Source organism: Amblyraja radiata, chromosome 18 (assembly GCF_010909765.2).
Source record: "Amblyraja radiata isolate CabotCenter1 chromosome 18, sAmbRad1.1.pri, whole genome shotgun sequence".
NCBI classification, from domain to species: Eukaryota; Metazoa; Chordata; class Chondrichthyes; order Rajiformes; family Rajidae; genus Amblyraja; species Amblyraja radiata.
This window is the reverse complement of record NC_045973.1, coordinates 2,060,701-2,081,419: the sequence shown is the minus strand read 5'-3', so window position 1 is coordinate 2,081,419 and position 20,719 is coordinate 2,060,701. Positions and strand designations below refer to the sequence as shown.

The 20,719-nt window shown below is 45.7% G+C and overlaps 1 protein-coding gene across 8 annotated transcripts in view; it reads left to right on the top strand.

Moving 5' to 3' along the window:
- erc2 (ELKS/RAB6-interacting/CAST family member 2) overlaps positions 1-20,719 on the top strand; it is a 569,575-nt gene that overhangs the window by 328,277 nt on the left and 220,579 nt on the right. For all 8 annotated transcript variants that reach the window (XM_033036569.1, XM_033036567.1, XM_033036568.1 and 5 more), the window contains one exon: positions 7,010-7,170. In XM_033036569.1, the coding sequence (XP_032892460.1) occupies positions 7,010-7,170 (161 nt within the window). The remainder of the gene's footprint in view (positions 1-7,009; positions 7,171-20,719) is intronic.

Sequence of the window (20,719 nt, the reverse complement as noted above, 5' to 3'; positions counted from 1 at the left end):
GCTGGTGCGTGCATTCTGGAAGCATGACACCATCGTAAGCTAGACGTATTTCCTCTTGCTGTGCACCTTTATATGTGGCCACATCCAGGTGTCTCTCATTGAATAACAAATGACAGCTCGAGCTGCACTTACGCTCACTGCGGACATCGTGTATACACTGCCCAGCTGCAGTGGTGCCCTTTTTCTTCATCAATCAATTCATTTTGTTAGTTGCTCTTTGCTTTGGGTCCCTTGCAGAAGAGCTGAAAACTGCCTGTGGCATGTAAAGTGGGAGATGCTGGTGCGTCCCTTGCTTAGATCTGCACTCACTGTTCCCCACGTAGGGCAGCGAGATGCGATTGACAACACTATTGCACGATGCACAGTCCAGCTCCGAGACCCGTCACTTACACACTCACACACACACACACACACTCACACACACACACTCACACACTCACACACTCACACACACACACACACTCACACACACACACTCACACACTCACACGCTCACACACTCACACACTCACACACTCTCACGCTCACACACTCACACACTCACACACTCTCACACTCACATACTCACACACTCACACTCCTTTGTTTCAAAGCAGGACCAACTAAGTTGCTTCACACAAAACAAGTGGGCTTGTATACACTGGAGTTTAGAAGGATGAGAGGGCATCTCATTGAAACATATAAGATTATTAAGGGTTTAGACACGCTAGAGGCAGGAAACATGTTCCTGATGTTGGGGGAGTCCAGAACCAGGGGCCACAGTTTAAGAATAAGGGGTAAGCCATTTAGAACGGAGACGAGGAAACACTTTTTCTCACAGAGAGTTGTGAGTCTGTGGAATTCTCTGCCTCAGAGGGCGGTGGAGGCCGGTTCTCTGGATACTTTCAAGAGAGAGCTAGATATGGCTCTTCAAGATAGCGGAGTCGGGGGATATGGGGAGAAGGCAGGAACGGGGTACTGATTGTGGATGATCAGCCATGATCACATTGAATGACGGTGCTGGCTCAAAGGGCCAAATGGCCTACTCCTGAGCCCATTGTCTATTGTCTAAATCAGATACTGAGTCCCTTTAAGCATCAAACATGCAGCTTATCTCTCCCGGGACAATTTTACAGCTCTGAGGGCAGTGTGCGTAAACTTTAATATTCACTAAATGAATGAAAAATCTGTGGTTGCTGTCGACTGATAAGCCAAGGGACAGCATGGAGCCGTTATCACTTGCCTCCTTTATTAATCTTCCTCATGAAGTTTTTACACACAATATGAAAAGCCATGTCAGTGTAAAATCTGTGTGATTTGTTACTGTGTGAACTGCTGTGGGAAGCTCTTTGAATTGGTCATTCCAGTCACAGCCTCACATAGACATGTGTGCATCACCAAACTGCTTCAGATAATCTTGTGTATTGACCGGGTTCAAATACCATGCGGATGGCCATTTACAATCACCAAACTTGCAATAAAAGTTGTAAACTCTTGGACTGGTAGTGCAGTGGAAAATGAGAGTACGCACACGAAGTCCCTGGGCTTTCTTTGAGACTCTGCTTAGAACAGATGTGTGTTTTGTTGGGCAGTTATTACATTTATACGGCTGAATTATTTAAAGTACTTGTCTTTTTTTTGCGGTTCCATTAGGTTGAATGGAATTACCCGTGGAAACGGCTAAAGACCACGTTGATGCTCAGGCTTGAGATATGAATGGAAGTGTCCACACAGATACTCAGGCACAAGCACACAAAGACACACATGTACACATGTACACACACACACACACACACATGCACACGCACACACATGCACACACGCACACAGACACACACACACACGCACACAGACACACACACGCACACAGACACACACACACGCGCACACACACACGCACACACACACATGCACACACGTACACACACACATGCACACATGTACACACACACATGTACACACACACATGCACACATACACACACACACAGACACACACACATGCGCGCACACACACACACGCACACACACACATGCACACACGTACACACACACACACACACACACACACACACACACACACACACACACACACACACACACACACACACACACACACACACACACACACACACACACACACACAGTAGGCAGTTTAGAGGTTTTGATTTTGTTTTTGAAGTGTTACATTGCATTACTGTGTTTGACTCGGGACTATTTTCTGCTGAAATTATTTTGTGAGTGTGTAAATTTGTCATTCCCAAGACAGCATCTTGGGTTGTTTAGTTCTCTTGCCGCCCCGAGGGTTTCAGCACATTGTGTGAGTGTGAGGTGGGAATGTGTTGTCTTGGAATTAGTCTTTAACGGAGAGTAACAGGGCTTGGTTGTACATGGGCTTGGCTCCAACGTCCCTGTGCTCAGTCGGTGAGCTGTGGCCAACCTTAGGCTCTGGGTGACATCCAAGGTCTTCCCTTCCACAGCTCCACCCGCTGGTAAAGCACTCAGCATTTGTGGACATCTGCCACCCTAGCCCACCACATAAGCTGCCTCCCACACCTCCTTCCATTCTGAACCATTGTCCACGCTCCACCTCCAACAGTTGCCTTTGCCAAGAAGTTAGGGCCTTTGCATTACCAAAGATTCCACATGAATGACAATAGACAATAGGTGCAGGAGTAGGCCATTCGGCCCTTCGAGCCATCACCGCCATTCAATGTGATCATGGCTGATCATCCACAATCAGTACCCCGTTCCTGCCTTCTCCCCATATCCCCTGACTCCGCTATCTTTAAGAGCCCTATCTAGCTCTCTCTTGAAAGTATCCAGAGAACCGGCCTCCACCGCCCTCTGATGCAGAGAATCCCACAGACTCACAACTCTCTGGGTGAAAAAATGTTGCCTCCGTTCTAAATGGCTTACCCCTTATTCTTAAACTGTGGCCCCTGGTTCTGGACTCCCCCAACATCAGGAACATGTTTCCTGCCTCTAGCGTGTCCAAACCCTTAACAATCTTATACATTTCAATAAGATCCCCACTCATCCTTCTAAATTCCAGAGTATACAAGCCCAGCCGCTCCATTCTCTCAGCATATGACATTCCCGCTATTCCGTGAATTAACCTTGTAAACCTACGCTGCACTCCCTCAATAGCAAGAATGTCCTTCCTCAAATTAGGGGACCAAAACTGCACACAATACTCCAGGATGCAAACAGTGTGTTTCCTTGCTCAAGCAATTTCACCTCACAGAACAATAGCTGCTGATATAGAAACAAAGAACTGAAGAAGGGTCTCAACCCGAAACGGCACATACTCCTTCTATCCAGAGATGCTGCCTGTCCCGTTGAGTTACTCCAGCATTTTGTGTCTATCCTAGGTGTAAAACCAGCATCTGCAGTTCTGTTCTAGACCTGGTAGTGACCTGGTGGCACCACCTATTCCAGACAGGGTGTTGTCCCCTATGGAGATCAAAGCAAAGGCAGACGCAAGATCAGGGACATCTCCCTTCCAAGGTCGACAAACGTGCTGGAGAAACTCAGCGGGTGCAGCAGCATCTATGGAGCGAAGGAAATAGGCAACGTTTCGGGACGAAACCCAAAGGGTTTCGGCCCGAAACGTTGCCTATTTCCCAAGGGTTTCGGCCCGAAACGTTGCCCATTTCCTTCACTCCATAGATGCTGCTGCACCCGCTGAGTTTCTCCAGCATTTTTGTCTACCTTAGATTTTCCAGAATCTGCAGTTCCTTCTTAAACACATCTCCCTTCCAGCCCATTGATAGCCGAAATCCGAAATCAAATCCAGTAGTATCCAGCCTCCTATTGTCCTTGAAAAGAGACACAAAAAATCTGGAGTAACTCAGCGGGACAGGCAGCATCGCTGGAGAGAAGGCATGAGAGACATTTCTGGTCGAGACCCTTCTTCAGACCAGAGCAGGACCAGCACCTTATATTTCGCTTTGGTTCAGCCTCCCCTGACTCTCAGTCTGAAGAAAGAATCACGACCCGAAACGTCACCCATTCCTTCTCTCCAGAGATGCTGCCTGTCCCGCTGGGTTACTCCAGCATTTTGTGTCTATCATCTCTTCTTTAGACCTGACCAGCTATATATGGGCCAGCTATAAAAGTAAAACACGCTTTCTGTATGTTTCAGCAGATATCTTTATGTTGGAGGATAAAATAATCCAAATAACTCACTGCTTAATGTGCATTCTTTTAAAATTTCAGCAAGCTTAAAGCACTTTTTATTGTGTAAATGTGTGTAGTCCTAATTCCCATGAATAGAAAATAGATGCTCTGTACATATGCCAGAGACAAACAGAAATGAAACTGACTCTGCAAAATATTTTGTGCAGTAATTATTGATGCAAATTTCCTCCCTCTGGCCCAAGTATTCAAGATCCAACTGATTAAGCAAGAGGAATTTGTTTCTTGTGAAGGGGTGACCATGAGTGTTGATGTTGATGCGAGTTTGTTTTAAAACAATGCTGCAGTCACGGGATTCATCTCACGCTCACATTTCTCCCGCTTTACATCCATGCATTTATGCTGGTATTCGGCATGAGGGGGGAATTAGTTGGGGGTGCAAAGTCCCAACATGCAACCTCCGAATCCTCACCATTTGCAAAATATTTCCTCCCTTGAAGTAAAATGTTTTTTTTTTTATGAGCTGGTATGAGAATTTCAACTTGGAAAGATCTGAACTGAGTCTGTCTCTACCAGCTAATGTCTGTCAGGCGGCAAGGAACACATTTTCAAATATTATATAAACACGGAGGGTCAGTCTGGCTTTTTAACTTCAAGCAATGGTACCTTGAGCATGAAGGGACAACAGGAAGTGTTCACAGGTGCACATAGTATCAAGGAAAACCAGCAGGAAATCATGTAATTCTGCTTGAAAAATGGCTTATTCTCTGAACAAGGGTAAGTTGGGCGAGTCCAGAACCAGGGGCCACAGTCTTAGAATAAAGGGGAGGACATTTAATACTGAGGTGAGAAAAAACTTTTTCACCCAGAGAGTTATGAATTTATGGAATTCCCTGCCACAGAGGGCAGTGGAGACCAAGTCACTGGATGGATTTAAGAGAGAGTTAGATAGAGCTCTAGGGGCTAGTGGAGTCAAGGGATATGGGGAGAAGGCAGGCACGGGTTATTGATAGGGGACGATCAGCCATGATCACAATGAATGGCGGTGCTGGCTCGAAGGGCCAAATGGCCTCCTCCTGCACCTATTGTCTATGTTTCTATGTTTAATGAATGAATGAATACGTTTATTGTCATTGCACAATACTGTGCAATGAAATTCCATTACATCTCCTCCGGTTAAAAACAATACAAACACGACAAACATTGACACATATGTACACTTATTAGTAAAAATAAATAGGTGTTTTAAAAGAATTTAAAAGAATTTAAAAGAATTTGGCGGCATTTCTTAGAATTACATTTTGCTTCCCCAGCATTCTCTGTTGGAATTTAGCTCTTTTATCGCACATGGGAAGAAACTATTCTTTAGTCTACCGGTGCGAGCCTTCAGAGTCCTGAATCGCCTCCCAGAGGGTAGCAGAGTAAAAAGGTGGTTGGCAGGGTGGGATGTGTCCTGCTTGATATTTGTGGCCCGGCGCAAGCATCGGGCCCTATATATGTCATCCAAGGAGGGCAGTTGGGTGTTTATAATGTTCTGCGCAGTTTTTATAATTCCCTGCAACGCCCTCCTCTCAGCCACAGTACAGCTAGCAAACCACACCAGGATTCCATAGGAGAGGATACTCTCCACGGCGCATCGGTAGAAGGACAACAGCAGCGGCTGTGAGACGTTTGCTCTCCGCAGAGACCTCAGGAAATACAGCCGCTGATGTGACTTCTTCACGAGAGTGACGGTGTTCATTTGCCACTTAAGGTCCTGGGAGATGTTTATTCCCAGGAACTTAAAGCCAGTGACTCTCTCCACCATGTCTCCTTTGATGTATAGAGGAGCCGGTTCCTCTCTCCTCTTCCTCCTGAAGTCAACGACCAGCTCCTTCGTCTTCGATGGATTGAGTACCAGAGATAGTACGTAGCACAGACTTGGATGAAGTCAAAGTGAGCTGATGCCGTTGTGGTATCACAGCTCTATACATCAGTTTGTAGTTCTCTTATTGACTAATATCATTGGGTAATTTTCGATGGACGGCAGAGTCCGAGTGGAAGAAAATTAAAAGCTTCACTTACTTGCACACAAGTTGAGACCAGCTCCACTGTCAAAACAAGGAGTGGCACGGTGGCACAGCGCTTAAGTTGCTGCCTCATGGGCCTGTCCCACTTGGGCCATTTGTTGGGCGACCACAGGCAACTGCCCCAAAATTCTCAACATGTTGAAATATTTTCGGCGACAGTGGCGACGGTTTTTACTGTCGTAGGTTGACGCCAGGTGTCGTAGGTGAATCCCATTAAAACTAGTCCCTGGCAGTCGCCTAAAGAGTCGCCTAAGTGGGACAGGCCATTTACAGTGCTGAAGATCCGGGTTCGACCCTGACTACAGGTGCTGTCAGTACAGAGTTTGTACCTTCTCCCTGTGACTGCGTGGGTTTTCTCCGGGTGCTCCGGTTTCCTCCCACACTATAAAGATGTGCAGGTTTGTAGGTTAATTGGCTTTTGTAACAAAAAGATTGTAAATTGTCCCTAGTGTGTAGGATAGACAATAGGTGCAGGAGTAGAGGCCATTCGGCCCTTCGAGCCAGCACCACCATTCAATGTGATCATGGCTGATCATCCACAATCAGTACCCCGTTCCTGCCTTCTCCCCATATCCCCTGACTCCGCTATCTTTAAGAGCCCTATCTAGCTCTCTCTTGAAAGCATCCAGAGAACCGGCCTCCACCGCCCTCTGAGGCAGAGAATTCCACAGACATTGGATAGTGCTTGTGTACTCTGCTCAATGAGGAAGGGCCTGTTTCTATGGTGTGTCTAAAGGAGCAGGGCATTGTTGGTTCAGAGGACTGGCTCGGGATGTGGGGTTGGCAGGTTATTTGATGTCTCGCTGTGTTTCTGCCCAACAGTTGGAGGAGCTGATGGCCACACTGGAGAGGACCAGGCAGGAGCTGGATTCCACCAAGGTCCGACTGACCTCCACCCAACAGTCCCTGGCTGAGCGGGAAGCCCACCTCACCAACCTGCGGGTGGAGCGGAGAAAACAGCTGGAGGAGGTGCTGGAGATGAAGTGAGTACTTGGTGGCACCTTATTACAATCCCTGGAAGATTTTATATCAAAAGAAAAAACTGTAGACGCAAGGCGGCACTCCAGATGCTGGTTTGCAAAAATAGACACAAGGTGCTGGAGTAGCTCAGTGGGTCAGGCAGCATCCCTGGAGGACATGGGCTGGTGATGGTATGGAACATATCCAAAACATCACCTATCCATGTTCTCCAGAGATGCTGCCTGACCCGCTGAGTTACTCCAGCACTCTGTGACTTTGTTTGAAGAAAGACAGTAGTTTTAAGCAAATGTGAAATGCAGATTGCTGCATAAATAAACGAGAAACAGAGATTGCTACGTAACATTAATAACTTTGCATAATTTAGTTTTGTTAATAGTATCACCATTAGTCACTTGCAGGGGTTTTTGTTGGGAAGATGAACCCGCCTCTGTTCAGGTGAACCCCCTGATGTTTTCTTCACTTGGCCTGTCTTTGCATCTTCTCAGACATTACTCCAGTCTTCCCCTATTTCCTCTTGAACATCATCTTATCTCTGACCAAAACACAAAGTGCTGGAGGAACTCATTGGGTCAGGCAGCATCTGTGGAGGGAATGGCCAGGCGACGTTTCATGTCGGGACCCTTCATCACTGTCGTTTGAAGTGAAAAGCATTTGTTGCGTGCTAACCAGTCAGCAGAAAGACAATACATGATTCCAATCGCTCTTCAGTTGCTAATGTCTAAGTTTTCACAAATATCCTTATTGAGCTGAAGAAGGATCTCGTCTGAAGAAGGGTCTCGACCCGAAACGTCGCCCATTCCTTCTCTCCAGCGATGCTGCCTCACCCGCCAAGTTACTCCAGTACTTTGTGGCCACCTTCGATTTAAACCAGCATCTGCAGTTCTTTCTTACATGGTTATTGAGCTGTTTCTATGTTTCTTATAATTCGTAGAAGAACTTATTGGGAAAGCAAGCTTTATTTCGTAAGACTGCCTTGAATTCCAAGCTAGCTATAAAAATCAGCATCATTTACGTTTGGATACTATTTTTGGCTATTAATGAATTCTGACCCTTTCATGACAATGGTGGTCGGATAATGTAAAACGTGTCAAGGTTGATTAGGAACAACATCAAATACACACTTAAGGCAAATTATATTGTACTGTTGGCCACAGAGGAATGGACACATTTTCGCTGCTGAGTCAGCAACCTTGAATTTTATTTATTCCTTTTGTGAGCACAGGTGGAAGTACCCAGCCTTCCTTATTATTGGGAACCTTTGCTGGAAGCTGAATAAGTACCTACAAGGTACCAGAAAGTATCCAGAACATACCCAGACTGTCCGAGTATTCTTTTAAATCTGGGGATGATCAGCCATGATCACATTGAATGGCGGTGCTGGCTCGAAGGGCCGAATGGCCTGCTCCTGCACCTATTGTCTATTGTCTGTTGGCTTTGTATCCAATATAGAGAATAACTTCTCTCATTAAAAAGCTAGAGAAGAAGATGATGGCTTAACTTAGCATTACAAAAAGACACAAAATGATGGAGTAACTCAGTGGGACAGGCAGCATCTCTGGAGAGAAGGAATTGGTGACGTTTCGGGTCAAGTCCCTTCTTCAGACTTAGTATTACTGATGTTGTGTTCAGTTTTGTTCCACCCGGCAGTCAGAAGCATGTCATTAAACTGGTGAAGGACAGAGAAGATTTATGAGGATGCTGCCAGGACTCAAGCTCCAGAGAGAGGTGGGGCAGGCAAGGACTTTATCCATTGGAGCTCAGGGGTGATCTAATCGAGGTGTATAAATTCATGAGTGGAACAGATACGTTGAATAGATTCTTCAGTTGAGGAATCAGGAACCAATGGACATTGGTTTAAGGTGAGAGGGGAAAGATTTGATGGGCAACTTTTTCACTCGGAGGATGATGGGCACATGGAACGAGCTGCCGGTGGAGGTAGTTGAGACAGGCACTATGACAACATTTAATAGACATTTGGACAGGCGCGTGGATAGCAAAGGTTCAGACAGATATGAGCCAAATGTGACTAGCTTGGAATGTGCGTGAAGTTCGACATGGATGTGTTGGGGCAAAGAGCATGTTTCTGCGCTGTACGACTATATTACTCTAATAAAGGTGTGAATGAAGTCCAAGTGTTAACATGTCTGATTAGCACGTCGTTTGTTGGAAGTGGCTGCCTTTAACTGTGAGTTTATTCTTCCGCCGTTATCCCATAGCTGAAGAATGAATGGCACACTCTGATGGATGCTGAAATGATTCATTTGAAATATACAGTAATTGATCTGGGCCTGCTGGTGGACAATGTCTACAGTGGGAGGCCAGCAATGGGCTGGGTCACCCTTCCTGCTTCTAGGACCACTGTGCTTCCTCTCGGCATCTCACCGGGCCTGTGGCCACCCTGTCTCACCCTCCAGGCTTGGTTCTGGTTGCAACAGATCCCAGGCCCCAAGCTAATAATGTCCCTGAATCACAACAGTCCAAGCCAAGCATGTCTCCAGCTTAGAGAGATCCAAGCCCACCTTGGATAGACACAAAATGCTGGAGTAACTCAGCGGGTCAGGCAGCATCTGTGGAGAACATGGATAGGTGATGTTTCACAGAGTGCTGGAGTAACTCAGCGGGTCAGGCAGCATCTATGGAGCTAAGGAAATAGGCAACGTTTCGGGCCGAAACCCAGAAGGGTTTCGGCCCGAAACGTTGCCTATTTCCAGAAGGGTTTCGGCCCAAAACGTTGCCTATTTCCTTAGCTCCATAGATGCTGCTGCACCATAACTCAGTGGGTCAGGCAGCATCTGTGGAGAACATGGATAGGTGACGTTTCACAGAGTGCTGGAGTAACTCAGCGGGTCAGGCAGCATCTGTGGAGAACATGGATAGGTGACGTTTCACAGAGTGCTGGAGTAACTCAGCGGGTCAGGCAGCATCTGTGGAGAGAGGAAATGGGTAACGTTTCGGGTGGAGACCCTTCTTCAGACTTCAGCCAATCCTGGGTCAGACCAGTCCAAGCCAATCAAGACCTTGGATCAAGGCAAATTCAAGCCAATTGTGTGACTGGGTCAGAGGAGTCTAAGCCAGCCATGTCCTTGGATCTGACCGTCTCTAAGCCAATCCTGTGGGCTAGAGTAGGGAGCCAACGTTGGGACATGCATTGAAATGAAAGACTTATTCGTTTCTAACGTAAAACAGTCCACAGACATGATTTAAGAGCCCTCCAGAAAGCTGTTCTGCATTCCCAGAAACAAATATGTTTGCAAATGGCCACAATCAACAACATTAAGCATTATGTTGCCATGCGTTTGTCTTGTTTGCAGCATGGACAGAATTCTTGAGCCTAATGGTGTAATTTAGGTTGGGCCTTAATGATGTGTTTTGAAAAGGCAAGAGGGGACTTTGATAGAGATTCCTTCCAATTCACTGTTTCACCTGGGACTTCATTAGAGCTCCATTGGTAGAGAATGCTGTCAGATGTTGTGCTTGCTCCCACCATTATCATGTCTGGCGATCAGGACAGGACAAGGGTGTATGATGCACTCACTCTGCTCCAAGTCATTGTTATATTTACCCAAAACATCTCTAATCCTCCTGCAAACTTTCAAAAGCTATGAATGCAGCATGGAAAAGGAAATATTTGCAATTAGGCTATTTTGCGGTCTAAAAAAATGTCATTTTGCTAGTTCATTTATAAGGCCATCTGCAGCCCGATTGCTTTTGTGCTTAATGTCCTGGCATTAGCTACGGATTGAATAATCCAGAGCAGCAGATGTATTTGCCCTCCTGCAAATAAGTTTTCAATTGTGTTCCCCTGTTCACATGTGAATTGCCAGCTGAACTGGTAGTTGTGTCAGCTCGGCAATGCTCCTGTGATGGTAGGCTGTACAGTATAGTCGTACAGGGCGGGAATGGACCCTTCAGCCCAACATGCCCATTCCCACCACGAGTATTAGTCTCACCTGGCCGCATTTGACCCATGTCCCTCGAAACATTTCCTATCCAAGTTAACTGTCAAGAGGGAGAGGGGGGGTCAAGAATCAGGAGTGTTGTGTTTTTATATGTTCCAAAAGAGAGCAATGTAATTCTTAAAGCCCTGTCCCACTGTACGAGTTCATTCTAAGAGTTCTCCCCGAGTTTGTCCTGATTCGGTTTGGAGATTTACGGTACTCGGGGCTCTCGTGGATATTTTTTATCATGTTGAAAAATCTTCACGAGTCTTCCCCTGCTTACCTGCCGTTAGCGTTACGAGCCGCTAAGAGACGTCCCCGAGCTCTGACGTCCCGCTACGTACATTCTCCGTGCTTACCACGAGTTTGATTTTTTTTTAAACTCGGGAGGGCTCTTGAATGAACTCATACAGTGGGACAGGGCCATTATTTGAAGCAGCATAACAGGTATGTAAACATGGTATTATAAACATAGTACACATACCGAGTTTCTTTCAAATGTAGTTCTTGTTCCTCGAGCAGATGATTCTGTACACCCATCACCTCTGAAATAGCTGCCCCTCAGGTTCCTATTAAATCTTTCCCCCCCCTCACCTTAAACTTGTGTCCTGGGATTCTTCATCCCCCTATTCTGGGTAAAAGACTCAGTACATTCACCCTATGTATTCCCCTCATGAATTGATACACCTCTACGACCACCCCTCCAATGATTTCACTTGGAGTTCAAAACTACTGTGGATATTTGTGGACACTCAACGAATCCTCCGATGCCGGTTTACAAAAAAAAAGACACAAAGTGCTGGAGTAACTCAGCGGGTCAGGCAACATCACTGGAGAACATGAACAGGTGGGGTCCCGACCTGAAACATCACCCATCCATGTTCTCCACAGATGCTGCCTGACCCGCTGAGTTACTCCAGCACTCTGTGAAACGTCACCTATCCATGTTCTCCACAGATGCTGCCTGACCCGCTGAGTTACTCCAGCACTCTGTGAAACGTCACCTTTCCATGTTCTCCACAGATGCTGCCTGACCCGCTGAGTTATTCCAGCACTCTGTGTGTTTTCTCGGGATAATTGTCACTGGCACTGCTCTGATTCAGGTTCAGGTTCAGTTTAGTTTATTGTCACGTGTACCAAGGTACAGTGAAAAGCTTTTGTTGCGTGTTAACCAGTCAGCGGAAAGACATTTCATGATTAAAATCAAGCCATTCACAGTGTATAGATACATGAAAGGGAATAATGTTTAGCGCAAGATAAAACCAGTATATTTCGCTCAAAGATAGTCCAAGGGTCACCAATGAGGTAGATAGTAGTTCAGCACTGCTCTCTGGTTGTGGTAGGATGATTCAATTGCCTGATAACAGCCGGGATGAAACTGCCCCTGAATTTGGAGGTGTGTGTTTTCACACCTTTTGCCTGATGGGAGAGGGGAGAAGAGGGAGTGGCCAGGGTGAGACTCGTCCTTGATGATGCTGCTGACCTTGCCGAGGCAGCGTGAGGTGTAGATGGAATCAGTGGAATGGAGGTGGGTTTGTGTGATTCTGTGTTATTCCCAGCCTGCGTTCTAATCGTACTCAATAAATGTTGATTGGCTGGTTCTTTGACACACGCAGACATCAATGTCTTGCCCTGAGCTGCACATACGTTGATGGCCACAGTGATGGCCATGTGCATCCTAACTTGACCCACCAGGTGGTGTACTTAACAGATGACTTCCTTCGTCACAAGCATTTTCTTTCTGCTCACAGAATGTGATCAGGGAATCATTTCTTCTGCAAGGCTAAGAATAATTAAGCCAATTTGAAATCTGAGTGTTGTTAATATCAGGGCTACTTGGCTCTAATGATGTGGGTGGCGGTGGGGGGAGGGGGGGGGGGGGTTGCGCGTGGGAGGGGTTGTGTCCTGGAAAAGGGTCTGTATTACGATTTGTAGTGTCAAGTCTCGTCATCTGAGGAATCAGGCATCAAGGGCCACAGTTTAAGAATAAGGAGTAAGCCATTTAGAACGGAGACGAGGAAACACTTTTTCTCACAGAGAGTGGTGAGTCTGTGGAATTCTCTGCCTCAGAGGGCAGTGGAGGCCGGTTCTCTGGATGCTTTCAAGAGAGAGCTAGATAGGGCTCTTAAAGATAGCGGAGTCACGGGATATGGGGAGAAGGCAGGAACAGGATACTGATTGGGGATGATCAGCCATGATCACATTGAATGGCGGTGCTGGCTCGAAGGGCCGAAAGGCCTACTCCTGCACCTATTGTCTATTGTCTATTGAAAGCAAATTTAAAATAATACATTTAGCGCATATTTATTTATGTTTTTTTCTCCACGTAAATATCACGAACGCAAATTTTATTCTGGATCTCAAATTTTTTGGGGTAGTGATGAGTGAATCGTGTACGGGTGGATTTCCATTTCCCAGACAGCTGTCACATGGGGGCTGTCTGCAGTCAGCTCTTCAATGAGACCCGGTAGAAGTCATCAAAAAGAAGACAAGGATCGTCTTGTTGGGAAGCAGGAGTTGAGGAAACACCCAAGAGTGGCCACGCAGAGGCTGGAGATTTGTGGCACCAAGCAACTTTAACAATATTACAAGAAATTATAAATTGCATAATCTGGAGAAGACTTGTGAAGCCACACAGGTATTTTTTCAGTTTGGAGATCCAGTGCGGAAACAGGCCCTTCGGCCCACCATACATCAGTCAGCCCATTCACCAGCACTATCCTACACACTGGGGAACAATGTACAATCCGTACCGAAGCCAATGGACCTACAAACCTGTACGGCTTTGGAGTGTGGGAGGAAGTGCGGAGATCCCGGGGAAAACCCACTCGGTCACGGGGAGAACGTGCAAACTCCACACCGACAGCACCCGTGGTCAGGATGGAACCCGGATCTCTGGCGCTGCAAGGCCCTGCCGACCTGTTGTTGATTACTTTGGTCGATATTTGAAATACAGCTTTGTACAAAGGAATTGCAACAATTCACAAAGAGTTCAAATGATCGTCCTTCAGTGGTGAGGTGTGGTGTCCAGAAATATTCGCTTGGAATGTTCTTATGATCTGAGTGAAATAATACTTTTCCACATGAGTAATTGCTGAAATCTGTTTGCAGCCTACGAAAAAAAAAGTTCGAATGAACAGTCTACATAACAAATGATAAATGGGGAAAATTCACAATACAATTCACTGATCAAGAAAGTGCATTTTTCTGAAGATGAAGTAACAGTACGTATTTTTGTAGTTGTCCATCTGCATCTCAACCACTGTCCCAAATAGGGAATTGTCCCCAAGTAGTTACTTTCTAGAATCCCTGCTGGGATCACAATGTCATATCCACAGTTAAATACTTCACAACACACAAAACAGCAGGATGTTGATACAACTGTGACTTCCACAGGAAGTTATTTGGAGAGTCGCAGGCGTTCCGAAAAAAACCCACCTACTTGGGAGAAAAGTCTCCTGTGTCACTGTTTGCATCTGAGCAGACCTGTAAGACAACGAGCCTTGACCAGGTCTTTTCACACAAGCTCGCAAACATTGTAAAGATTAGAGGAAACCCAAATAAAGGCTTTGTTCGCGGGGCACAGATGAAATATATTGTAGCAAGGTGAGGCAATTCCTCTGTGAAAGGATCTGGCAAATGGGCAGAAGGCAGTAAAATTCTTGTGAATAAGAATGTATCTGAGGATGGCAGTCATTTTATTTGGCAGTAAATCTTGAATCGAATAAAAAAAACGAGTGCGGTTGCTATGACATTGTTTCATTGTTTATTAGGTTTGGAAGAGGTCTCCACAGTGTGATGTTGTGGATGAATTATAGCCGTATTTTGAATGATTTCAACGTGATCACTGCATTCATTCAAAGCAAAAATCTTCACCTTCACTGTAAATTAAACTTGTTTTTCAAATGGCGTTAGATTTGTCAGATATTGAAACGTTGCAGATGTCAGCTCACAAAATGAACAGAGCGTCAGTCCGGTGTTTATACGCTACAGAGGAGAATAAATTCCTGTTTGTAAATCAATTGTTTAGACAAATAAAGTTGTGGGAAAGGCAGGTTTTGCTACTTTAAGAAATCTGGATATTTTAACCCCATGTGGAACAAGGCAACTGTTCTCATCCCATTTTTAACATTCTTGAGAAACTAAGTGTGAGGAGCTGACTGCATCGCGATGGGTCAGGTCCAGATGTGGAAATATCCCTCTGTTTCCACAGATTCAGCCTGACCCATTGAGTTCCATCAGTTGTTGATGGAATCAAACGCGGGCAGGTGGGACTAGTGTAGATGGGACAAGTAGACCGGTGTGGGCAAGTTGGGTCGAAGGGCCTGTTTCCACACTGTATCATCTATGACTAGTGTAGTCGGGACATGTTGGCCGGTGTGGGCAAGTTGGGTCGAAGGGCCAGTTTCTACACTGTATCATTCTTTGACTAGTGTAGCTGGGACATGTTGGTTGGTGTGGGCAAGTTGGGCCAATGGGCCTGTTTCTACACTGTATCACTCTGTGACTAGTGTAGCTGGGACATGTTGGTTGGTGTGGGCAAGTTGGGCCGAATGGCCTGTTTCTACACTGTATCACTCTATGACACTATGACTAGTTGTGGATTTTCTCCAAATGTCCCAGTTATGTCGAGGAAGTACTTCAATAGCAGCTAGTACCTTGCAGCTTATTTTCACGTGTTCCATAGGTACAACAATCTGTCTCTGTAGTTAGTAAGATCATAAGGTCATGTGATGAGAGTAGAATTAGGCCATTCGGCCCATCAAGTCTACTCTGCCATTCAATTGTGGCTGATCTATCTCTCCCTCCTAGCACCATTCTCCTGACCTCCCCATAACCTCTGACACCCGTACTAATCAAGAATCTATCTATCTCTGCCTTAAATATATCCATTGACTTGGCCTCCACAACTGTCTGTGGCAAAGAATTCCACAGATTCACCACCCTCTGACTAAATAAATTTCTCTTCATCTCCTTAAAAGAACGCCCTTTAATTCTGAGGCTGTGACCTCCAGTGCTAGACCCTCCCACTAGTGGAAACATCCTCTCCACATCCACTCTATCCAGGCCTTTCACTATTCTATATGTTTCAATGAGGTCCCCCCTCATTCTTCTAAACTCCAGCAAGTACAGGCCATTGCAGTAAGAGTGTAGTCAGCCATCTCTTTCCTGGAGAATGTCAGTTGCATGACTCGGGAAGATCTACAGCAAAGTATTCCAAGTGATGCCAAAAAAAACATTTCAGGAACTCCCTCAAGCCCTTTGTGAAACAGTTCAACATTCAGTTGAAGTCTTGGAACTTGCTGGTGTTTGACAATTCATCCATGTTGGAGCTACTATCAATGACGGACAATAACTGCCCAGCAGTGAGCCATTATTAAAGCAGCATCTTTGGACAAGATCATGTTGCAGCACTCAGATGCACACGGGCCTGATCAACCATTCCATCCACAAATCTCATTGCTGGATTTCCTTTACTCTCTCTTGATCCATCACGGGTGCTGCCCTCCCCACCATCAAAGGGATCTACAGGAGGCACTGTCTCATAAAGGCAGCTAATATTATCAAAGACCCACACCACCCTGACCACACACATATCTTGCTCCTGAGGAGGCTGCATTTGACCAATGCAAGACTCAGCCATATCACATATGACGTAAATTTTAATAATTAATTGTAGAACCAAGCTGACCTTAGCAGTTCCATTTAGTACAGATTGAAGGTGTTGCCAGGCCATCAGTGGGATGGTAAATGTTATAGACACCTCTAGGGCGTTTAAGAGGCTTTTAGATGGGCACATTGATGTTCCATGTTTAATCCTTTCGTGATTTTTTGAAATTCTTTTATTCCACAGTTGTCCTTAAAAACAAAATGTAAGGGTTTTCTAAATGGAAGGTTTTGTCCTGAAGTGGCATTAATTTGGGTGAAAGTTGATATAAGTCATGAGCAGTGCAAATTATAGAGTGGCCTTGAATTTCATTCACAGTCGGGCTCCAGAACGACAATTGGCAAACCAAACTGGAGCAATTTTAGCTTTGCATTTAGGAAACACTTTCCTACATTTAAAACTCAACAAAGTACTTTAATTGGTAATGTTTCCATGAGGAACCTGATAGAAATCTGCACTTACAAGATAATAATAGTAAAATCCAAATGGGTAGACCAGCTTCAAATTAAATTCAGCGCAGGCTTGTGAACATATATATATATATATATATATATATCTATATATATTGTTATTATATATATATATATAATAACAATATATACACACACACACACACACACACACACACACACACACACACACACACACACACACACACACACACATATACACACACACACACACACACACACACATATATATATACACACACACAAACACGCACACACACACACATATATGCACACACACATATATATATGGTGCAGGAGTAGGCCATTCAGCCCTTCGAGCCTGCACCGCCATTCAATATGATCATGGCTGATCATCCAACTCAGTATCCTGTACATGCCTTCTCACCATACCCCCTGATCCCTTTAGCCACAAGGGCCACATCTAACTCCCTCTTAAATATGGCCAATGAACTGGCCTCAACTACCTTCTGTGGCAGAGAATTCCACAGATTCACTCTGTGTGAAATTTATTTTTTCTCATCTCGGTCCTAAAAGACTTCCCCATTATCCCTAAACTGTGACCCCTTGTTCTGGACTTCCCCAACATCGGGAACAATTTTCCTGCATCTAGCCTGTCCAACCCCCTAAGAATTTTGTAAGTTTCTATAAGATCCCCCATCAATCTCCTAAATCCTAGCGCTTGAGAACAGGCGGTGTGCGACCAACTCCTTGCCTCCGAGAGCAAGCAACCCCCTCCCCCCTAAGGGCAACAACCTTTGTCCGAGAAGGACAGAAAACATCTAAACATCCTTCCACCAGATCAGAAGAAGGAAACCTATGCAGGGCCCGCGACTGGAGGATGCTGGCGGACATCGGCCGACAACTAGTTTTTCCACCTGAAATTGCTTCCACCAACCTCAGGCCAGACTTGGTGTTCTGGTCCCCTTCACAGAAGACTGCTTACATCATAGAGCTCACAGTTCCATGGGAGAACTCTGTTGAGGAGGCCTATGAGCGTAAGAAGCTGCGTTACGCAGAGCTTGCAGCAGAGGCAACGCAGCGTGGCTGGAACACCAAAGTCTATCCAGTTGAAGTGGACTGCAGAGGATTTGTTGCGTCATCTACCATCAGACTGCTGAAGGAGCTTGGAATCCACGGTCAGGCTCTGCGGAAGACCATAAGATCACTCTCAGAGGCGGCTGAAAGAAGCAGCCGGTGGATTTGGCTCAAGCGGAAAGACCCATGCTGGGCCCCAAGTATTTCAGGGTGAATCTTTGGGACGGTTTGACACGGGACACGCGCTGAGGGCTGATCATCCTGCAGCGGGCCGCCCTTGTGGAGGGTGTATAGTGTTAAAAGGCCGAAACACCCAGTGATGCAAGGGTACACTACTGATGATGTGTCCTGTGCCCAACTGTCCTGAAGGTTACCCAGGCCAAGATATACGTATCCACTCCCCGCCCCCCCCACAGATGTTGAGCGTCTACCACTCTCAACAATCAACGAATGTCGTGAAATGCTCCCCACCTATTGGCACAAGGGACTTCTTAACATCTTGTCCTGTGTATTTGATTCTATATATAATAACAATATATACACACACACACACACACACACACACACACACACACACACACACACACACACACACACACACACACACACACACACACACACACACACACACATATACACACACACACACACACACACACACATATATATATACACAAACACGCACACACACACACATATATGCACACACACATATATATATGGTGCAGGAGTAGGCCATTCAGCCCTTCGAGCCTGCACCGCCATTCAATATGATCATGGCTGATCATCCAACTCAGAATCCTGTACCTGCCTTCTCTCCATACCCCCTGATCCCTTTAGCCACAAGGGCCACATCTAATTCCCTCTTAAATATAGCCAATGAACTGGCCTCAACTACCTTCTGTGGCAGAGAATTCCACAGATTCACCACGCTCTGTGTGAAAAATAAATTCTCATCTCGGTCCTAAAATATATAATATATATATAGAGAGAGTTTAAACATATCTTGGGGCATGTCTTGTAATTTAGGTTGGAATGTGGTCATGTAAGATTTTAGCAGCAAATTGAAATAAATAGCTTGTAGGATCTTACATTTTGTTGCACCAATCACCAGGTTTAGGCAACAGTATAGATATGTTTATTCTCTGCTGGCCTGCCCATCCATACTTTCACTTCCTCTCGGCAGCGATGGCCTGAAGGTGAAGTTGCTTAATTATCCCCCACAAGTGACCACTTTGCTCGCATGATCTTGTACACGTGACATTAAACTAAACTCAACATGATCTTGTACAATGGATGCAAGGAGGCTGTCTCCACAACTGTCTGTGGCAAAGAATTCCACAGATTCACCACCTGTCTGACTGTGGAAGCATCAGTGGTGGTTAGTGGTGGTTATGTCATCATAAGTTTACAATATAACTTGCAGTTGTTTTGAAAGTCTGGAGTGAGGACTCGACCCTCCATAGATGCTGCCTGACATGGTACTCCGGCACTTTGTGCCTTTTACTTTGTGCCTACAATTCCTGTGTCGCTGTTTTGAAAGTCTATTCATTTTCAGTGGATAAGTTGTGAATGGAAAATTCTCGAAGTTGAGATGTGAATATGTACAATTCTTGATTAGAATTGGTGTTATGGGGAGAAGGTAGGACAATGAGATTAGCAGGCACAGATCAGCCATGATTGAATGGCGGTGTAGACTCGATGGGCCGAATGGCTTAATTCTACTCTTATAACTTGTGAACTTGTCCTTGCTACAGCTGTACAGGTGAGGCAGTGGAGGTTAGTTTAACTCGGCACAGACATAGTGGGTCGAAGGGCCTGTTCTTATGCTGTACTGTTGTACGTTCTATGACTCTATTGCAGAGGTCGGCAACCTACGGCCCCCGGGCCGAATGCGGCCCGCATCCCGAAATCATCCGAACGCCGAGCTCTGCCTGTACCGCATCCTGCGCAAAGCACGCCGACACGGCCCCGCACCTTCTGCGAACACGTTTAACAAAGAACTGCAGGCGCTGGAAAAATCGAAGGTAGATAAAAATGCTGGAGAAACTCAGTGGGTGGAGACATGAAAGGATTGCATGAGGCTGCCTCACCTGCTGAGTTTCACCAGCAATGTTGTCAACCTTCTGTGAACACGTGATTTGATGCCTGCCATCCGGGGCGGGATCCATGTGTACACGTGATAGATAGATGTGGCCCGCCATCCGCTCACAGACATGCGTCCCGGCCCCTCTGCAGAACAAGGTTCCCCACCCCTGATCTATGAGGTTCTGTTCCCAGTATTGGAGAGCTCCTTCTACTGTGGCCTCTGCTTTACCTTATATTCTTCTTGAAGGAATCCAAATGCCAAAAGATACAGAGGTGTACAACACAAAGCATGCAAAAAATAACTTGTGGGTTATGTTCATCACAAAGTGAGTGGGAGAAATGGAATATC